The sequence below is a fragment of the Fulmarus glacialis genome, unplaced genomic scaffold, assembly GCF_000690835.1.
Source record: "Fulmarus glacialis isolate BGI_N327 unplaced genomic scaffold, ASM69083v1 scaffold2027, whole genome shotgun sequence".
Classification (NCBI taxonomy): Eukaryota; Metazoa; Chordata; class Aves; order Procellariiformes; family Procellariidae; genus Fulmarus; species Fulmarus glacialis.
The window spans coordinates 38257-59248 of record NW_009223634.1 but is presented as its reverse complement, the minus strand read 5'-3'; the positions used below and the strand labels follow the sequence as shown (position 1 = coordinate 59248).

General features: G+C 40.3%; 1 protein-coding gene across 1 annotated transcript; it reads left to right on the top strand.

The window, feature by feature from the left end:
- Positions 1 to 10949: 10949 nt before the first annotated feature.
- BEGAIN (brain-enriched guanylate kinase-associated) lies at positions 10950 to 19294 on the top strand (the record flags this gene model as incomplete). Its single annotated transcript, XM_009581849.1, has 3 exons — positions 10950 to 11057; positions 14547 to 14630; positions 17921 to 19294. Coding segments are annotated over 3 exons (1566 nt in total), but the record flags the coding sequence as incomplete, so codon positions are not given.
- Between the last annotated feature and the right edge of the window lie 1698 nt (positions 19295 to 20992).

Sequence of the window (20992 nt, the reverse complement as noted above, 5' to 3'; positions counted from 1 at the left end):
TCATGCTGCTCTTCCCTGGGGACAGTTACAGACCCAGAAAAGCAAGCTTCCCATGAATTACAAGACTTATGTCTTGGGAGATATGGATTCAGTCCTTGCCTCTGCCAAACATGATTTGTATGCCATTGAACTAGTTACTTAAAGTAAACTTCATTTTACCTAGTTTTAGGTAAAAGCTAGATGTCTATTTAGCATACAAATATTTGAAGAATTTTTATCCACAGCATCTCTGTCAGCCAGTGGAGAGAAGCAGGCACTGTTGGAGAGCTGTTCCTCTGACAATTCTCAAAAAAAATCACTATACAATGAGGAATTTCATGCTTTGAAGAAATCTCTGTGCTGATTGAAGAAAGGCAGGAAGGTGACTGGCTTAGACTTGGACAATGACACTCTAGACATATAAATAAGGGAAGGTCTGCCTTAGCCTCTGCTGAAGAGGATATTAATGTTTATAAGCTGCTGTGAAAATAATACCTTAGAGACTGTTGTGATTTAACCCAGCAGGCAGCGAAACACCACACAGCCACTCACTCACTCCCCCCTGGCAGTGGGGTGGGGGAAAGAATTGAAAAAAAGAAGTAAAATTTGTGGGCTGAGACAAAGACAATTTAATAAGACAGAAAAGGAAGGGAAAATAATAATAATAATGATAAAAGGATATACAAAATAAGTGATGCACAATGCAATTGCTTACCGCCCGCTGCCCGGTGCCCAGCCAGTTCCTGAGCAGCGGTCACCACCCCCCGGCCAATTCCCCCAGTTTATATACTGAGCATGACGTCATATGGTATGGAATACCCTGTTGGCCAGTTTGGGTCAGCTGTCCTGGCTGTGCCCCCTCCCAGCTTCTCACTGGCAGGGCATGGGAAGCTGAAAAGTCCTTGACTTAGTGTAAGCACTACTTAGCAACAGCTAAAACATCAGTGTGTTATCGACATTATTCTCATCCTAAATCCAAAACACAGCACTATACCAGCTAGTAGGAAGAAAATCTACTCTGTCCCAACCAAAACCAGGTCAGAGACTGAATATTATTAGGAAATATATGAAGAGCTATGATAAATGTTATCAAGAAATCACAGCATTCAAATTTTTGCAATGCTCTAGGGTGAAAGAAAACTGAATCTTGAGATAGTACAGGACAATATTCAGATTGTGAGCCAGATCTCTGAATGCCACGAAGAAATACTGGGGGTATTGAATCCATGTACACTTTCCTTAATGGCAAAGATAGCTTAAAACACCTCTTTCCCAAACAAAGTTTTTTTCCATTTTAAAGGGTTATTTTTCACCAGCCTGGCTTTCAAGATGGCAACAAAGTTGTTCCAGCACAGCTGATGGGGCCATGAACTGCTGTGTGGCAGCAAACTGGATTCATGACTGAAAAAAAGGACTGTGGAGTTACAGTATAATGCAGATAAGGAGGCAAATGAAATTCCAGCATAACTCTGAAATGGCACAGAAGAGACTAGAGCTGATTAAAGTAAGACAGTTGATCTTATGACATGGAAGAAAGGTTATGACATTTCTCTTGACCAAAAGGTAGAGTCTCTCTCATCTGCACAAACTCTGGAGGCAACGGTTCAAGCGACCACCCTGAATAGCAACATAAGGAACATAACAGCAGAGTTTCCTATCGGCTTGTAGGAGCAAATCCTTTCATAAAAATATATTGTGTTTTATTTTCTTTGGATTTGATCCCAGCAGTCAGATGGGGAGGAAGTGTTGCGCTTCCTTTATAGTAAAGCTTAATCAGTACATCGAGAGATACATTCTGCAGCATTTCCTTACACCAGGAGAGTTTACTCCTCAAACACTAGTCAGCAGAAACAGTGGCCCTGATATGAGGATCAAATGTGACTATACCTAGCAAAGCCTCATGTGACCACAACCATGCAGCAAACATCACTCCAGCTCTCTAGCACACTCCTGCCTGTCCCTCCACCTAGGGTTTCTCAGCAATTCCAAAGAGCCACAATTAAACCCATATAAAAAAGCACTACAACAACAACCACCAAAACAGCTCTGCAGAGAACTGCATTAAGAGGCAGAGGAGACTTGAGTAACATATTAGCAGGATTGGAAGCAAAATTCTCTCTTTGTTCAGGCAATTTACGTAATGACTCTCTTCTTTTTTAGACTTTTTTTCGCACTAGTTATTTAATGTAGTCATTATACTTGGTTATGGCAGTTTGAATTGGGATGCTGCCAAAAAGACACTATTTAGCAGAGTCTGAGGGGCTGGGTATTTGAACAGAGCATTTTACTTTAATGAACTTCCCCTGCTCTGCCTTGAAAACAGCTTATAGGGATTTTCTTACAATGTTCTCAAGGAACTGGGGTTGATTGCGGGGGGGAAACCCACCAAACCTTATGTAGCTTTATCCAACATGAGATTTTACAAAGTAAATAGCAGAGATATTTAAAAAAAAAAAAAGGAGGAACTATTTCACACACAAAAGACACAAGTGCATTATGCTTATTCCCTGTACTACACTTGCAATTTTTCAGCCAGCTTACCACATCTTTCCAATCAATATCCCACTTGATGTTTCAATGTATATTACATAGTTTTAATAGATGAGAAGAACAGAATATAAAGGCATACACACATTGGATGTGGACATGTTTATAAAGATCGAATTCAACAAGAGGAAGAGCCCTAGATGTGAACTGGGGTAGTCAGGAGACAGAAGCCTGCAGGACAACAATAACACAGCACTAAGACTATAGCAGGATTACTATCCTGACAAGCACTGCAGGGAGAGGAGACCTGCTGGGGCTGGCTCTGAGCTGGCCAGGCACCACCAAGCAGGGCTTGGACACAAATCTGGCTCAGCACAAGTCTTCACCGCAAGAACGGATCTTGTGCACTTGAGTGCAAGTATAAACCTAGAGAGGAAAAGTCAGCCTTGCCACAGGAGTGTGGTAAATCAGAGCAAACTTTTCTGAGAGAGAAGTATCTTAACTCCCAAGAGAGAGCATTTAGCTAAACAGTTATTTTAAGACAGCAATTACAAGGGGAAGGGGAGGGGAGTTCAATTTTTCTTCTACCCAAATAATTATTAAGAAAAAATGTCAAAAGGTGACAGGAAATGTGAATTTAAAGATTCCTAGAGCAGAACAAAATATTAAAGAGCAAAGTACTCTAAATAGTCTAGCCTTAGTTTTGTTATTTGGTTGGGAAATTGCCCTTGCTTATGTAGTCAACTCTAATTACAATTCACTTGCATATTAAAATGATCTGCAATTAATATGAATGAATATAAGATTCCAAAGTTCAAAATTCCATATTTCCCTTCCTAGGCCATTTTCTTTCTTTACTCAGAGAAATTAATGCAACTTTCTCTTCCCAATCCATTTAAGTAGTCTAGGCAATATCCTGTCTCCAGTAATTTCTCCATTTCCACAGATGAACCTGTGTGGCTAGCAAGTTTGCGCATCAAACAATCAGTCATTAGAGTGACAGCTTCAATCTGCAAGCCTGATGAGCCTACCTTGTGTGGCCTGCACTAATGGTACTTCTCCTTTTCTACCCATCCACATGACTTCTTTTTCTTTCTGCAAAATGTTTCGCTCCTTACCAGTAGCTCAGTTGAAGACCTCTGTTCCTTTCATTTCACTATGACCATGGAATTTTTTTTAATTATTTTGACGAGCTCCTAAGTAAAATTACAAAATCAAAAAAACCTTAAGCTATGGCAAGAGCAGACAATCTAGTCTCTTCCTGAGCCAACCCAAGGCTCATACATCTGTCACTTCCTTTTATCCCATGTGTTCATCATAAGAAAGGCCTGTTGCATTGGAATAATGTTCTTGCCACTATCTTCTTTACACGGAAGAACTCCAACATGAGATAGATTTGTGCAGTAGATAAGGCCTCAGGCACAGGACTCATCAACAACATATCTTCTCCGACCCTCACAGAAAAGTGAGCATTTTAAAATCCTTAATGCCATACATTTGTCTCTGAAGAATGCAGCCATGCCTGCACCCTTGGCAGCTTGGAAACAGAAAATCACTTTAAATAAATATCTAATGTACCATAAAATAAATATAACGAATTAGTCACTACTCCTTACCATAATGTAACGGCATTCCAGAAACCCAGGCTTTATTAGCATTATGAAGAGGTGTTGAGACAAGGATGGGTGTCCTGGGGATTACTGCAGTGGGAAGCAAAGATGAGACAGTGGTACATCATGAAGTGCAATCAGAATGCTGCCACAGCCTCTGCATACATCCCTACACATTCCTGCAGTTTTGTTTGTAACTTGACAAATAATTACCTAATAAACTAGCTAAATGTTTGGCTCTTTTTCTCTAGTTGCTTGTAAAGATGCACATTCTTAAACAGACTTGTGGGTTCAGTGAATCTGTAAGTGAATAGTTCCTTTGGATACTCATTTTACTGTTAAACCGAAATAAGGTTGTTATACAAAGAAATAAAACCAAAAATACAATACGTATTAAATGGTCCTCTCAAGCAATGATCAGCACCAAATCCTGCACCCCAAGGATCATGTCATGAACTGCTATCAGTTGATACAGTTTCATTATTTATTGAAATGTCTTTCATTATTCTTGTTGTTCTTATCTGGTCGGTTCACTGTTTTTATTACAGTTTCTGCCCATGGGTGCAAGTGAGTGTGAGTAGGGGATATCCGTAGCTAGGCTCTTAACTGGCAGATAAACTCACATAGCTCCAAAGCATCCATAAACATGCACACACACAAATCAGTAATCTGTCATAATAACATGAAGATCTGCAGAGCAGAAACTAACATGCAGTAATGCTTAAAATCATGAATTACTGCAGAGAATACCCAGTAATATCTGCAAATCTAAACTATATTTTGCATTTTTATGAGCCAGTTGATAAAACATATGTTATGCGTATGCACTGTGGGGAAGTACTGTAAATAGAACAGCTGTTAACTTTAAGAGTTACAATGGAAAAAAGGTTTTATTTCCACTTTTCTCATACTTGGTTTCTTTACATTGTCGGATATGTCCCTGGCTTAGTCATCCCCCCCACCACCTCAGTTTCTATTTAAGACTCTGCCAGCAAGCTAAGAGATCCCTTGGTTCAAACACTGTATTTCAAAACTGTGCCTTGCTCAGCAGAGACCATGACATACCTGGATGGGAAGAAGAGTGCACATAAACTTGAACTAAGCTACATTATTACCCTCTGCAACAGTGAAAAGTTTCCACACCTGGTGGGAGAGACCATTGCGTACCCTCCCAACCTTCAGTTCCACAAAGGATGACTATTTTTATTTATCTCTCACCAGGATGTGATATGCACTGACAGATGCTATAAAACAAATTCATCTTCACTCATCATTGAAGTACTGTCATTGAACTATCACTGAGAATGCATGGAGCATCTGGGTGGCCTTTCTTTGTCATAGATAACACATATGATGTGATAGATAATTTCATTATTAGTGTAATTATCAGTAATAATTAGATGGTACTTCACATGCATTCACATGCACCAAGTTTAACCTGAGGTCTGTTTGAAGTCTTGATGGAATACCAGGGAGAAACATAAGTGAACTTATACCATATTCACTGCATACTTGTTCCCTATTTTATTAGGACCTAGAGATGTATTAATTATATATTAAATCATCTTTGCATAACAATAGAATCATTTGCTTCTATAGCAGATGTCAGTATTTGCTAATAACAGGATTTTAAAATACTGTATATCATAACAACCCCAGGTGCTGCATACCAGTTATCCCAGCAGTCAAGTGAGGTATGGTAGCCATAATTTGTTACAGAACCCACAGAATGACAGAATGCTTGAGGTTTGAAGGGACCTCTGGAGGTCATCTGGTCCAACCCCTCTGCTCAAGCACCAAGAGCAGGTTGCCCAGGACCGTCTCCAAGGATGGAAACTCCACAACATCTCTGGGCAACCTTTTCCAGTGCTCAGTCACCCTCACAGTAAAAGTGCTTCCTGATGTTCAAAATGCTTGTGTTTCAGTTTGTGCCCATTGCCTCTTATCCTGTCACTGAGCACCACTGAAAAGAGCCTGGCTCTGTCTTCTTTGCACCCTCCCTTCAGATATTTATACACATTGATGAGATCCCACCTGAGCCATGTCTTCTCTAAGCTAAACATTCCCATCTTTCAGCCTTTCCTCATAAAAGATGCTCCAATCCCTTAATCATCTTCCTGGCCATTTCTTGGACTCTCTCTTCAGTATGTCCATATTCATCTTGTACCGAGGAGCCTGAACTGGACACAATGCTCCAGGTATGGCCACACCAGTGCTGAGTAGAGGGGAAGGATCACTTCCCTCGACTTGCTGGCAACACTTCTCCTAATGCAGCCTTGGTTACTTTTGGACTTCTTTGCAGCAAGGGCACATATTGCTGGCTCGTGTTCAACCTGGTGTCCACCAGTCCTCCAGGTTCTTTTCTGCAAAGCTGCTTTCCAGCTGGGTGGCCCCCAGCACATATTGGTGCATGGGGTTGTTCCTCCTCAGGTGCAGGACTTTGCACTTCCCCTTGTTGAACTTCATGAGGTTCCTGTCAGCCCATTTCTCCAGCCTGTCGAGGTCCCTCTGGATGGCAGCACAGTGTACCTCTGGTGTACCAGCCATTCCTCCCTTTTTTGTGTCATCTGCAACTGCTCTGTTTTGTCCTTCATAAGATGATTTCAATGAGATTATAAAATACCGCCTTAAAATACACAGACCTTGTTTTGAAAGTGTACCACTACAAGCACTTGCTCGCCAACTACGATCCACAGAACAGCAGTAAATACATTGCACTTGCTTAGCAGATACCTTACAGCACCTACTAATATTTGCAATGAAAAGATCAAGACCGGTGCTCTGTGAGAAAAGTACTGAGTTAACTGTGTTACAGTGATCCAAAAAGGTGGGGAATTTCTCCTGTGGAAGTGCTGTCTTCCTCCTGGACAAGCACAGTAGTAAAGAAAAAAGGAAACAAAGTTCTGCCTGTTCCACATCCAAAAACATTGCAGTAAACCTCTGTCCAGGCATTCAGGATGGGATACCAGTGCCACTTTGGTGGTATTTGTAACAGAACAAGTCTCCCTCTTTCTGTCTGTCATTCAGGCATTACTTATTAAGAGGTATTTCTAAAGGAATGCTGCTGGCCACTAATACCTTGATGGTCACTACTACCACTATATTATTCTCACAATAGCATTGAACTGCTATCCATTGGAATGTTCCTTACAGGAACACGAAGAACAAAGATTTACTTTGCCATGTTTGAAAAGGCTGACATTTCCACAGACCAGCAGTGCTCATTTGCAAAATTGAGACTGATTTCAAAAGGTCTATACACATCTCAAAGCTCCCGCAGGACAGCAGAGACAAGAGTATGCAGCCTAGCCTTGACTAATAGGCTGACACTGCTTTATGGTAGGACACTCTCCCGCTGCTGGAAAGCATTGAAGGGAGACTGAAACATTACCAGAGAGACAGCCAACTTTTAGGCTGCTCCATTTCTGCTGAAGGACTAGAGTAGGAACCTTTGTGTATCCACTAATACGCAAGAAAAGCAGATATTATCATCCAGCTTTTGTTACTTTCTAAAATACACTTGTCTATTAATTATTTCATGCTGTATCAACCTACCAAAACTCTTTTCACCCCACTTACACCACAGACAACAGATGCAGGGACTAGATGAATTTGATCTGACTCAGACGCGGGCACATGATTGCAGTTCTCACGTTAGTCAGACGCTATGGAGCTGTATTCTTTTATGCTGGCTCTGTGCTGGGGGAGGAGGCAGGGGCAAGATGCACTGAGCTGACTCAACAAGATTTCTGAACAAAAATCCACCAGAAGCTCAGCCCGTTGCAGCCTATAGCTACAGCATTTTGGAGTGGACTTCAGGAACATCAGCCCAGCTGCAAGCTATTGGCATATCAATAACACCATTAATTTAATCTGTTACTGAGTTTTGAGAGAGAGGTTGTTAACACCTGCAGAGCAGAAAGCAGTGCCAAAAGGAGAGAGGAGAGGTCACCAAGGCTTATGGAAGCATCTAAAAGCTACCAGAAATAGAGGGATCTGCAAAAAGTGATTATAAGTAAAATAAACATTTCTATTTGTAACTCACAACCATAGCATTGATATCATGATTCCTGTCCTCCTTTCATCCCTCTGGCATCTATACCTGATGCTGAAAATATGATTGTCCGACTGCAACTGGCGAGTTCAAAGTTGCAGTCCCCAGTAACCAGCAATCCTTTTAATGCAGTGATCCAGCACTATGATACCTCGTCTTCCAGCTGCACCATTTTCCCCAAGGTGGTGTCAGGTTTAAATCTCTGTCCTCTTGTTGCCACTACTGGACCACAATAACATCTGCCTGAAGCCCTGAACTTTCAAAGACGGACACACAGTATGTCGTCAATATGCCAAAGCCTTTCAGGGTCCTATTCACTCTTAGGCTACCTCATTTTGCCACAGCGAGACAGACTCTTTGCTCATGTCAACAACATGGATTTCAAGAGAAAAATGCGAACGTATACTGGAGGAGAGAACTGGTACTGGCCTTTCTTTCTCATTCCCCCTCCTCCACAGCACTGCTGAGATGTTTATTACTTTGGTGTCTATCTGCTGACCTGTATATTATAAATTTGGACTGAAGCGAATTTTACAGTTCAACAAATATAAAATATTTTTTAAAGTCGCACTTGGTCAGATACAAAGTCTGGAAAACATTAGCCCAAAAGTTATCATAACTGAAATAAAATGAAACCATAATTCAGTCAGATTCAGCATTACTCAATGCAATGGAAAGTACTGCTTCCAAAGCCTGAATCTTCTGCCTTTTTATGAGTTTCTCTCTGCTGAAGACTATAAATCCTTGATCAGACGATCTTTCCTGAACTGTGAAATATATTGAGTCAAGTTCAATTTGGTAAGGCAAGAGCAACACTTACTGAAATCAGAGAGACTTAGAGCAAACGGGGGTCCTGCAAATCAGCTGCCCTGGCATTGGCAACTTGTCATACAAGGATTGATAAAATCTTCAATACAAATGGTTATTTGGAAGATTAAGTCTGTACTCAGTGGACCTGGATCCTTCAAAGGCATGAAATGACTTGGAAAATTGAGGGGACATATTTTTCCCAGGTACTTAGGTAGTCACTTGTCTACATCATTATGTAGCTAAATACCTTTGAAAATGTAATCTTTAGTCATACTCCCAAAGGAGACAGATTTCTAGAGGTGCACAGATGTCCAAGAGGTTTCCAAAGTGCCTAGTTGTTCAGTTCACAATAAAATCATTGAGTTAACGGCCTCATATAAAATCACGTCGATCTGCCTAATTAAAAAACACAGCCCCTAAGATCATGTGTCTTGTTAAAATCAATAAGGTTGGAGCTCTTGCAAGCTCTCAACGCTATGCTTTGGCTTTCCATGATATAGTCCCCAGGCAGCTAGCAGGAGCACCTGATCAATGGGAAGGAGGACAGGAGAGGTGTCAGGCCTGAACAAGGCACAGCTGGGCTGTCAGGACAGAGGTCTTGCAACAGTGGAGAACAGGCGGTCTGTAGAAAAGCTGACGTTAAAACAGGGCAGTCCAGACCTTCACAAGACACTTCAACCATATCTGCGCTGTTTAAAGCAAGCCATGGGTTTACTTAGACCATTTGAGAAGGTGTTTTTCTTTAAATAGTAACTTAGGGTGAGAGTTGCCACTTCCAATTTAATCATCCTTCTTTAATATAGCCTGGTGATTTGCAGCTGGATAATTAACCTTGGTATTCATTCAGATTTCAAAACACACAACTCCCATTGCTGTCAATTAGCTGACAATGTCGAGTGTGTGTTGATGGAAGATTTTTATGTGACCCTGGCAATATGGCATTTGGGAAATTTCAGTAGCTAATACAATCATCCTGCTGGAGAAAGTCCTTCACAAATTACTCTAACAATTTTAGAATGGGAAGGGAGATTGTGAATTTGTCACTGGATTGAGTTCACTAAACAAAATAGATGTACATTAAAGTTTACCCTACTTTCTGTTCTTATTGCAACGCTGCTTTCTAAAAGATCCCTCCAGATAATTGGCAAACCTTCTTGTTATCATGGTCTTGTACAGCTCTGAGCACAAGGAAGGTGCCTTGATCTCAGCTGGAGCATTCAGGATTATAAATGATCGCTACAAAATAATTTTTTATATATGAGGTGGCACAATAAACATTGCAATATGAAAATGGGACACAGTACGGGAAGGGCCAGTGGCACTTTCCTTTTCCCGTTGATTTGTTTGCATTTATAATAAAGAGTTACAGCCTACTGGTAACAAGATTAAATTAGTGGGCACCAAGAGTTTGAATCAGACTGTTTTCCTGTTATCCCACAGTGGGTCACATTCTGCTAATGATTGTTAACCCCACAACCAGGCAAACATTCATCCTGAGAAATGAACAACCTCATTCAGGGCTTTTAAAGCAGCCAGCACAGTCAATAGCTAAAAAGAAATTGGCTCAAACACAGCTACTTTCCTTTTTAAATATTGTTCTTCCTCCCTGATGAGAAGGGAGCTAATAGCATAAGTGAAACATTCTTGTAGCAAAAGCCAAGAGCAGCCCAAGTCCCCTCCAGGTTAGAAACCCTGCCTTGTGACGAAGAAGGAACAGCTGGTGCTCAATTAAATGCTTTTACACAGGCTAGCTAGACCCTTTTCTGAAGGTTCCTAATGTGAGCTCAATTTGACCTCCATATTTTCAAAGTACATTGTCTCACCTGATGAGTACATCTCATCATCATTGCCTGAGTGAAAATAGCAAAAAATAGAAAAAGAAAAAAAACACAAAGAAATATTGGTCTGTTGTGTTTTTCCCTGGATTTGAGAATGACATCAATCTTTGGGCCTTTTTCTGAAATATTTTGACAGTAGAAAAAGTACTGACTACTCCATTTTCTACACAGGGTCAACATTATGAAGAGGAAAAACGGGCATTGAGCCATGAAATAATTGCACTCAATAATCACTTAATAGAGGCCAAGGTGACAATAGATAAGTTGTCAGAAGACAATGTAAGTATTTAATTATGGATACATCTTGAGATTATATTCGGAAATAAATTACACCATGCAATTCCCATGGAATTATAGAATAATTTCTTATTTTTTACATAAAATGTAACTTGTGACCTCAACAGTTAAAATTCATGTTTGATGTTCCCATCATTTCATAAATTCAGCTCTCCTTAAGCTATGGGGTTGGGGTGAGACTTTTCATTGATATCTTTTCCCTTTTGTCTAACCTAAAACTGACTAAAATAATATTCTAAGAAATGACAATATTCCTACATTGATTTTGCCATCAGTTTCAGTCTAGTACAGCAAACTGGTGGAAGCATTTATGGAGTGAGGATTCATCATAAGGATTTTAGGCACAGTGTAGAGCCCTACATTTCCTACAGTTCCTCTGAACTTTCAGTCTTTGCTCACTGAAATGGGATGCCCGGCACAAGTGAGCTCTGCTAGCAGAAGGTAGGATTGACCCAACCTGGTCGCTCAGATCGTTGCAGGGAGCGGGAGCCAGGTTTTCCCCAGCTGTGGTTCATGTGTAACAATTTACCTATCTCTGTGTGGAATGAAGCAGGGAACATCTCCGGCGATTGTCACCCTGCATCTCATTAAACACTGCTGAAAACTGGCATGCGTACTGCAGCTGGCAACCAAGCTCATGAAATCCTTCCAGGGACAAACCTAAAAAGACAGCAAAGAAAGAAAGATTGCAGGCATTTAGTTCATTATTGTGCCATTCCTTAGACACTTAATAAAAAATTCATCTACAGAAGACATGTTTCTGTTAGCACTTATTTTTCAGCATCTTACATTCAATCTTCCCATATTTCATACGACCTCTTAATCATAACAGGGGGCATTTGATCCCATCAATATTCCTGTTGATGTGAATTGTGCCTATGCAACTAATAGCTTTCCAACGGAAACAAAGAGTTCACAATCTGACCCTTCACTTTTACAGAAATTGTGTTGAAACAACAGTTACTTCATAATTGTAATAGCTCTAACTAACAGAACCTGGTAAATGCAGTGGGCTACATTTAGGTTTTACAAGCACGGGTATACATCCAGACTAATTCAGCTGAAATCAATGGAGCCGTTTCAGATTTAAAATGGGGGGGGAGGGGGGGAAAATGTAAAACCCTCCCAATAAGTATGCATGCATTTATAGTACTTCATGGAGTCAGGTTTGAGCCCACATTTGAAGAGGTGTTTTCAATATTCATAGCTTTTAAAAGGCAGCTTAGACTGGACTGGAGTACCGAGTACTCTTCTTCCAAGAATTATCCTGAACTACTCTGAACATTAGAGTATGGTCCAGAAACCTCAAATAACAGTACCACTTCTTCATACTTGAGGTCGATTCACAAAATTCTGCCCTTGGTTATGTAGCATCACTAATGAAAGTAAAGGTTAAATTCCAAATTTTAAAATAAAGAACTATGAAGCAAACCATTAATATTATACCTAATAAGTACAGACAGTGTTAAACTGAAGAATCCTACATGGGGAGAACATGTTTTTTCTTGCCAGTATTTCTTCCTTCGATTTTATTTCCCCTTACGCTTCTGACAGGTATGTAAAGTGATGCTTTTGATGCAAAAACATGTTTTAGACTATGGAAACTCTTTTGGCATTAATTGCCAATTATTGTTCTAGTTGCCACAGGTGTGGCTAGTTTCCATTCAGATAAACATTAAAGGATAGAAAGTCACTCCAGTCGCATGGCATGTCCCAGCATGTTGAGAACAAAGTACACTTGGCACATTTAACTCATGTAATTTTTCTGTAGTAATTTTTAAAGCTGCTAAAAATAAAGTGTCAGAAATGCTTTTTGTACTCTCCATGACAACCGCTTCACAGAAATAGAGGCACAAAGCTTTTGAAGAAAAGATTAGATTTTGGAGTGATTTCATTTTTGTGTACCTAGTAATGCCATATGGGACTTGGAGTACTTGGCTGTGCTATACATTGTGCAGCAATATATTGTGTGTTTAATGTGCATGTAACATGTCAGAACTGCATGTAACATGTCAGAATCACATGCACATGCAACAGATTTTGCTTCTAAATTGAATTCTTGGATTCCTACTGTTTGCATCTATTTTCAGGAATAAAAATAGTGTGTACTAGTATAAAATTTAAGACCTACTTAAATGAATGTATCTCCCCAGTACATTTAAGGCAGAAGTGGCATCTATAAAAGCTCATACAGACACAAAAAAACCTGCAAACCAAGAGTATCTAAAGGCCCTTGAATATGAAGATATAATGAACTGATGATCATAGGAAAACTACCTTTACATGCCTCACAGACTCCCAGGAACAATTTGTTGCACCTTTTATTACAGAATATCTTTAAAATAGTATTTCAAAACAGAGGGAATTTCCACCTTTTCTTTTCATAGAAAATTTCTTTATCAGTTTTTAAAAGAACAAGTGGAAGAGTAAAAATCTGCATGCAATGAAATTGTAACATTAACGCCAGAGAAAATTCAAATCATTTCAGTATTCAACACCTTTTTGCTATAAACATTTTCTAATTTTTACAAGTTAACACAGCCTAGTGTCCATAGTACCTTTATGCTTTGTCTCTGTCATCTATGCCCATCTATAAAGTCAACTTCTGAAACCAACTTTGTTTTTAATGGCGCCTAGATCAGGAGAAGCAACGCACAACTCTTGCCTCCAGGGACCCGAAGAACTGGTTGAAGGATACAGTTACAGTCGTGTGTGCTAAATTAAATTTAGATGAAGGGCAAATCTGTGTACTGAATTTTCCCATTAAATAGGCTGTGGGAGCCATTCAATACAAAAACAATATAAGCAGCTTATTTAAATTCTCTTTTTCCCTGTGTGGAATTCTCATGGTAATTTCTTACCCAATAAAAATATCTTGTCTGCAGCTTCAAACATTTGCAGTGAGATTTAATATATTTGTATAGCTACGTTCTGCAAGACATGAAAGGAGCCAGAAACCACCAGGAAAATTTCATAAGGAGACAAAGGCCTTCTTTTTAAAAAACAATTCAACGTATATTTCTGCAATGAATTTCTCCCACAGTCTCATAAGATTATTTAAGCATTTTCTGAAGTAGTATCTTAGTGCTGATCTGGATAATGGTAAAAATTGTCTGCTCTTAAATTTTCTTTTTGCTTAAAAGATTGTGTTTATTTTAGCCTTCATAGTGTTAACAGTATAAAGTCTAGTTCCAAACGGTAAGTATCCATTTTTTGAAATGCAGATTACTGTTCTGTAGTAACAGTTCTCAAAATTTTCTTTTTAGTAATTTTATCAGCCCCCACGGAGCAAAAGGGCAAACATCTCAGGACCGTGCAAGAAACACGGAATCTTAATGTATTTAAAAGTTAAAGTATGCTCCAGATTTCCCCCAAGTCAATTTTTAAAAGATTGCTTAGGCATGGGAGAAAGGTTTAAAGCCACAAGTTATTTGCAAACCTTAAAAAACAGGCTATTTTTTGTTTTTCTAGGAGCTCTATAGGAAGGACTGCAATTTAGCTGCTCAGTTGCTCCAGTGCAGCAAGAATTACGACAGGGCACATAAGCTTTCTGAGGTAATGTGACCGAACTTGGTGAATATTCAAAGAAATAAATATTTTATGGAAAACAGGTTATTTAAATGTATCAATTCCAAAATTTGTTTGCCCTTGAGGCTTTGATTTCCCTCCCTCCGCCACCCCTTTAAGCAACAGGAGGGCTTGTGCACCTGCTGGGGTGCTGTGCAGCTGGGGAGGTGCTGACAGAATCACAGCCAGTGATGGAACTCGGAGGTACTCTCTTCCCCAAAACCTCTGCTATCCGGTAGAATGGGCCTGCGCTGGTCACATGAAAAATAAAGGTTTTAGCAAAACCAAAGTGCTGAGAACTCTAGACTGCAAAATGCTGGGGGGGCACGGGGAGGGGTGAGAGCAGGGAAATGACAAGCTGCAGGCATCAGAGATTCTGATGGAATTAATTTTCCTCCTGAAGCTATTTTCCAGTCCAGCTAATCTCTAAACCTGAATTTTAAAATGGACTGACAGAACAAATATCTTTTTCTAAAGCAACCAGACCACTGAATGATTGATTTCCAAGGTGTAAACTTGAATTAATAATCTTCGCTTCCAAGGAAACTAGGCTTGAGAAACAGACTCCTTAAAGGGGAGGCAAATATTGTCTTAGTGAACAAGGCTGTCTTTAGGGATGCAGGCCCTACACAAAGCTATAGCACCTTCCTTATGTGTATTGCTTCAGTGAAGGTCACGGAGGAAAGACTTCCCTTCATCAATCCCATCAGGTGAATGTACCCCCAAATGGTCTCTCTTGTGCAATTCTGTGACGGAATAATGCAAAATGGTGTAAACGATTTCTAAGCAAGTAGACTGCTTCGGAGCACTAAACAACCCTGGTAAATAAGGATAGAGCAAGACTATTCCGTCAAATGGGCAACGATTTTCTGGAACTGAGACAGAACTTCCAAATTAACCATTATCGTCATCCTGTTATTTTTTCCTAGTAACTGACTTCCCTTCGCAATTCATATCCAGGAGTTATCATTACTCACCCTTGAAAGCACCCTACCTGTTAGCAAGAATTAAGACCTTAAAAGTACTTAGTACATTCACTTGCAGAAAACTATCACAAACGTGGTATCTCCCCACAATTTCCCAGTCTGTCATACATTCAATTAAATAGGCAAAGTCTCAACTCATAAGTCCAAGCATTTATTAATTTAGCAAGTGTGAATATGCTGTCACAGCCAATAAATTCCTTACAAATGCAAATATTGCCTGACAAAGTATTGTATATTATCCTGAAGCCTAAACTATAATACAATATAGTAATGTGAAAATATCATTTCAGTAATTCCAGTTTCCAGTGCAATGCCCAGAAAATAAGGGTCTTTTTCTTAACGCATTTCATAATCTAAATAATGTATATAAAATAGATCAAACAGTGGTGTTACAGGATACTAAAATAATAGTTGCCCCATACAGCAGTTTCATGTTAAATGAACTGTATCTCTTTTCCTCATTTCTGTGGCAATTTACAGCCCTATTTTACAATCTGTTTATTCAATCTTTGTTGCATCTGTACTTACTATGACTAATATTGCTGTCTGCCAGGAGATTGGCAATATCATACTCTTTATTTCCAATGGAAGATATATGAGCTAATTAACAACATAATGATTAGTCCAAAATATCCTTGAAGGTCTGTTGGTTGAAAAAACACTCATCCTACTCCACATTAACAAGAATGCCATTTCACAACATGCCATATTTTGAATACATTGAGTTTGGGGGATTAAACCAACTTTTAAAACTTCCCAGTGAAGCTAAAAGAGGAGCTCCATATCTTATACGATGTGAGATCATTTCAAGGAGTAGGCACCTTAAATTTCTCTTGCCTAAAATAGAGGAGGGAGGGAACCACTTCAGTATTTGTAGGGTTCTCTCCTCTAGAGAAACAAAGTCAAGGAGGGAGTGCGATCGATAGGGCTATAAGGATAACCACTGATTATGTGGTAGAGGAACTTGATTTCTAGTTATAAGCTATAAGGATAACCACTGATTATGTGGTAAAGAGGAACTTGATTTCTAGTTATAGAAAGAAAGTGCTGAGTAAATCAGAGTTCAGCCATGCATTCAGGGGCTAAATTCTTAAGTGGTGAAAATCAACATGGATATCAAAGAAGCTATCACAGTCACAAACTTAAAACTTAGTCCGAACATGAGTTCTTTTGATTTCCAGTAAGAAATACTGAGAGACAACCATCATGCAGCACTCTCTCATATCCCTTGTCTGATCATTGATAGAGATCTGAAATAAGCAATGGAGGTAAAACCTGACTGGCACGCATGCGTGGTGATACCTGTGTGGGCATTACCTACTTCACCAAGGAATGCAGGCTCTCAGTCTCTTCTGGTCTACGTGATAGAATGGCAGGTGGAACCACCATCCACAGAGCTGATCCTGACTTCTCCAAAAACTGTATGATCTCTGATGTATAATGGACATATTGTTTAATTCTGACTAGTCTGTCACAGGAATCATAACGGAAATTCAGGTCTTAGGTCTTATTTCTGCCAGTGTAGTAAGAAACCAGAAAAGCAGTCAGGTAGCTGCTGCTGGAAGAGGGGAGCACGTTGAGGCTTATATGGACGGTTGATCTGACAAGCAATGTCCGAGTGCTGGGACAAGGTAGCCGGATTGATTTGCTTCTTCCCAGCACAGGAACACTCCTGTCATAGCAGCCAGTACCAGTGCTTTAAGGGTCAGTGAAACCAACTTTCTTGCCTCTTCAAACAGCATTGTTTATCAAATGCGACGCTGAAGGGCAGGAGCCAATTTGGCAAAGGGTTGGAGGCAAGATGAGCGCGAAGAAAGGCAAAAGAAGAACAGAGTAGATCTGATCTTTTCCTCCTCTTTCCTCACCCCAGCAGAGCCCTCCGGCCCCCCCCACTCCAACTGCAAATCGCACCCGTGCACGCAGTCTGGAAAGTGTTGCTGCAGGCTGTAGTTCCCTACCTGCCTTTTTAAGATCATTGTTTACTACATTCTTTACATCATTCCTATCCAACCTGAATTAACTTGGAGGGAAACATTTCAGTTTCACAGTGTTTTCCATGAGGGGAAGCAAATTAAGATTTCCAAATTTTAATAAATGAAAGTCATTTGATTTTGTTTGTTTTCAGAAATGCACAAAGATTGTGGCCATCACATTAGTCAAAGAACAATATACAGTGAGCCATGCAGTGCCATAAACAGCGCTCATCTAACAATGTTGTATAAACCCAGGCAGACGCCGGTATTGACGTGCACCCTTTTCTCCTGTCCCCTTTGCCATCTCTTTACGTTACAGTTGCCATCTGACTTTCAGGAAAGAGTCAGCATCCACCTGGAAAAACACGGCTGCAGCCTTTCTGTCCCCTTGTGCCACACGTCTTACGCTGATACCATACCCACTTGCGTCATTGCCAAAGTACTGGAAAAACCAGATCCAAACAGCTTGTCTTCACACTTGTCAAGCCCATCTACAAGGGATCTCAATTTTCAGGACTCTGCTGGAAAACTCGGACAAAGGCCCCAGTACAAGTCGGACATCTACTGCAGTGACACCGCCCTTTACTGCCCCGAGGAGAGGAGGAGGGAGAGGAGGCAGAGTGTGGACACACAAGTGAAAGACGTGGGGTTCCTGCGGTCCCAGAACTCCACGGACAGCACCGTCGAAGAAGACGGTTTCCATTCCAGCTTCTCTCACGAAGCCTTCCCCGAGTACATTACCTCTCTGCCGACCTCCAGCTCCTATTCCAGCTTCAGCGTCACATCCGAGGAGAAGGAGAACGCCCAAGCCAACACTCTGACAGCCTCTCAGCAAGCGATCTACATGAGCAACCGAGACGAACTGTTTGAAAGAAAGTCACCTGCAGGTTACGAGCATCAGGGAAGTCCTAGGTTTGCCAAGTCCAAACCCGCGCAGCACATGGAGCTTGCCGATGACAACGAGAACTCACCCACTTTTGCTAGGACTCTGCCTCCTTATGCAAACGAACCTTTTCATTTCTCAGCCATAACACCACAGCAGGCTTTAGCAAACCAGAAAATGAGGAACGAGTGCAGGAGCACCCACCTTTCAGAAGAAGACTTGCCTGCGCGATGGAGGCAATTGAGCGTGGAGGACATTGGTGCATACCCTTACAGGAACACTGGCAGGCTGTCGCCCTGTAGTTTTTCCGAGCAGTACTACAGCAGCCCTATTAAGAAGGGAGACAGTCGAACAAGCCCTATCTATGCTAGTTACAAAGCAGACAGCTGCTCAGAGGGAGACGATATCTGCCAAAGCAGACTTGTGGATTCTTGCTTCCTGAGAACAGACAGTGGCCTGAACATTGACATCAGCACGAGCTGTAAACAGGACAAATTGCCCACTTACAAAACAAAAGAATCAAGAGACCAAAAAAATGAAAGGATTACTGTCCAGTTATGCAGTAGCAAAAACATCGAAAATAGCCCGGTATTGAAAAGAGAATACGTGGACGTGAGCCCCAACAGCTCAGCAGAGTCCCTCAATCAGAGTTCAATGGAGGCTTCAGAAATCCACCAGTCTTCCATGGAGCAAGGAAGCCATTCGGGTATTCACAGCAAACAGCAGCAGTTTCAACGGACTGGGAGCACTGGTTTGAGTCGGAAGGACAGCCTTACAAAAGCACAATTATACGGAACCCTTCTGAACTAGGCATCTTCCAAAATGGCAATAAGACAACAAAGAAAAGGAAGCAAACAGCATTTGATACTTCTAGTGAACAATAAGGTTCTAAGAAACAGGATTATTATAAAATATATATTCATAATGGTACTATATGTTTAAAACAAAATCTCTTCAAAAATGTTATACAGCACTTTTCACTTAACATCCTTTCCACGTGGGAGAGTGTCCCCTCCCTTCTTTTATAAACCTGAAATATTTTTATAAACAAAATGGTATTTATTAGACTATCCTAAGCTATTTGAGCAGAATTCTTTTCCCTTCAAGCAGGTTTCTTATTTATTTTTGTGCATGAGGCCATCTGTGCCTAAACTCTTGGAGGAAAAGGGTAAAATCATGACGGCGGTGATAAAAAATAAATCCACCTGATGAAATACCATAAAATGTCATGTGAAAACAAAACAAACAAGAATGGTGAATTTGAAGAAGTATATTTTTTAACAAGAATGGAATTGTATCTTAAGTTATTTCATACAAATGTATTTATGAGTGACTAATGTATGCACAAAGTGATACTAATATTTTGTTCTTTTAATCCACTGTGTTTCTGCTTTCCTATTTTTCCTTGTATACTACCTCAAAAGTAATTGAGGGTTTCTTTGTCACATTTTCTGTAGGCTTGCATTTATATTGTCTAAAATGCATGCAGTGTCATAATTAATACTGTATTTTGCATTACTTAATAAAAGACACCAGTGGAGATATTTTGGGGGTTTTTTTCCTTCATTAAAAGATACCCTGGACAATAGAACATGGGATTGCTCTGGGTGGCACCAGTCCAGCAAAAGTTAATGAGTAAAGCTCCTGGTTTAGATTGCCTTCTAAAGGAGTCCTTCTTTCTCTGTAAGCTCCAGAGCACTGGTTCTCAGTCCACAGCCCCTGGGTGTGGAAGGACAACTTCTCATCAGCTGGTGAAAAGTAAACAAGGAAAACAAACTGTTTATCAACAGGCTTGAATTCACTAGGCAGGGCTCTGTACACTGAAAAGAAAATTGAAAACTACTTAAAAACTTGTGACTTAAGCTCCTCCTCCATTACACACATACTTGACACAATCTTTTAGGTCTTCAGGACTGTTACCTCCCACAGTTACCCTTTTTTCATATGCAGCTTGGCATTTCTTAACAAAGAGATTTTTCTGAAGCTTAAGGAAATTCTGGCCTTTTGTAGCCTATGGGAATTTCACCCCTGGCTCTGAGAAGCCATAGTTTTACCTGTAGTTTTTGCATTTCCTCCACAGAGTTTTCTGTTTCTCACAGTTTCACCACTAAGGAGTGCACAACATGGACAGCAGCAGAAGGGAATTAGCAAAAGGAGAAGAGGAGAAAAACAAAAAAAAAGAAAGCGAAATCCTGTGGATTGCCTTCCTGGCTTCAGTATTGCTGCTTGGTAACAGCAATAAATACTTAATAATTCTTTTAAGCTGTGTTCATTGAATATGTATCCTATACTTGAAATGCTGACTCTTACCAGCTCGTGCATGGGGGAAAGACCTTATTTTGTGCAATGTGTGGTAGTAATCAGTGAGATCAATGTGGAAGTCTAAGATAGTTCCTTATAAAGCTAAAATAATGACCTACCATTCAATACCTATTAAAAAAATACATATTTTCTGCTGATTCTCTGAAAGCAGTCATCTGGCAAGTAACTATGAACCAGGAATATAGA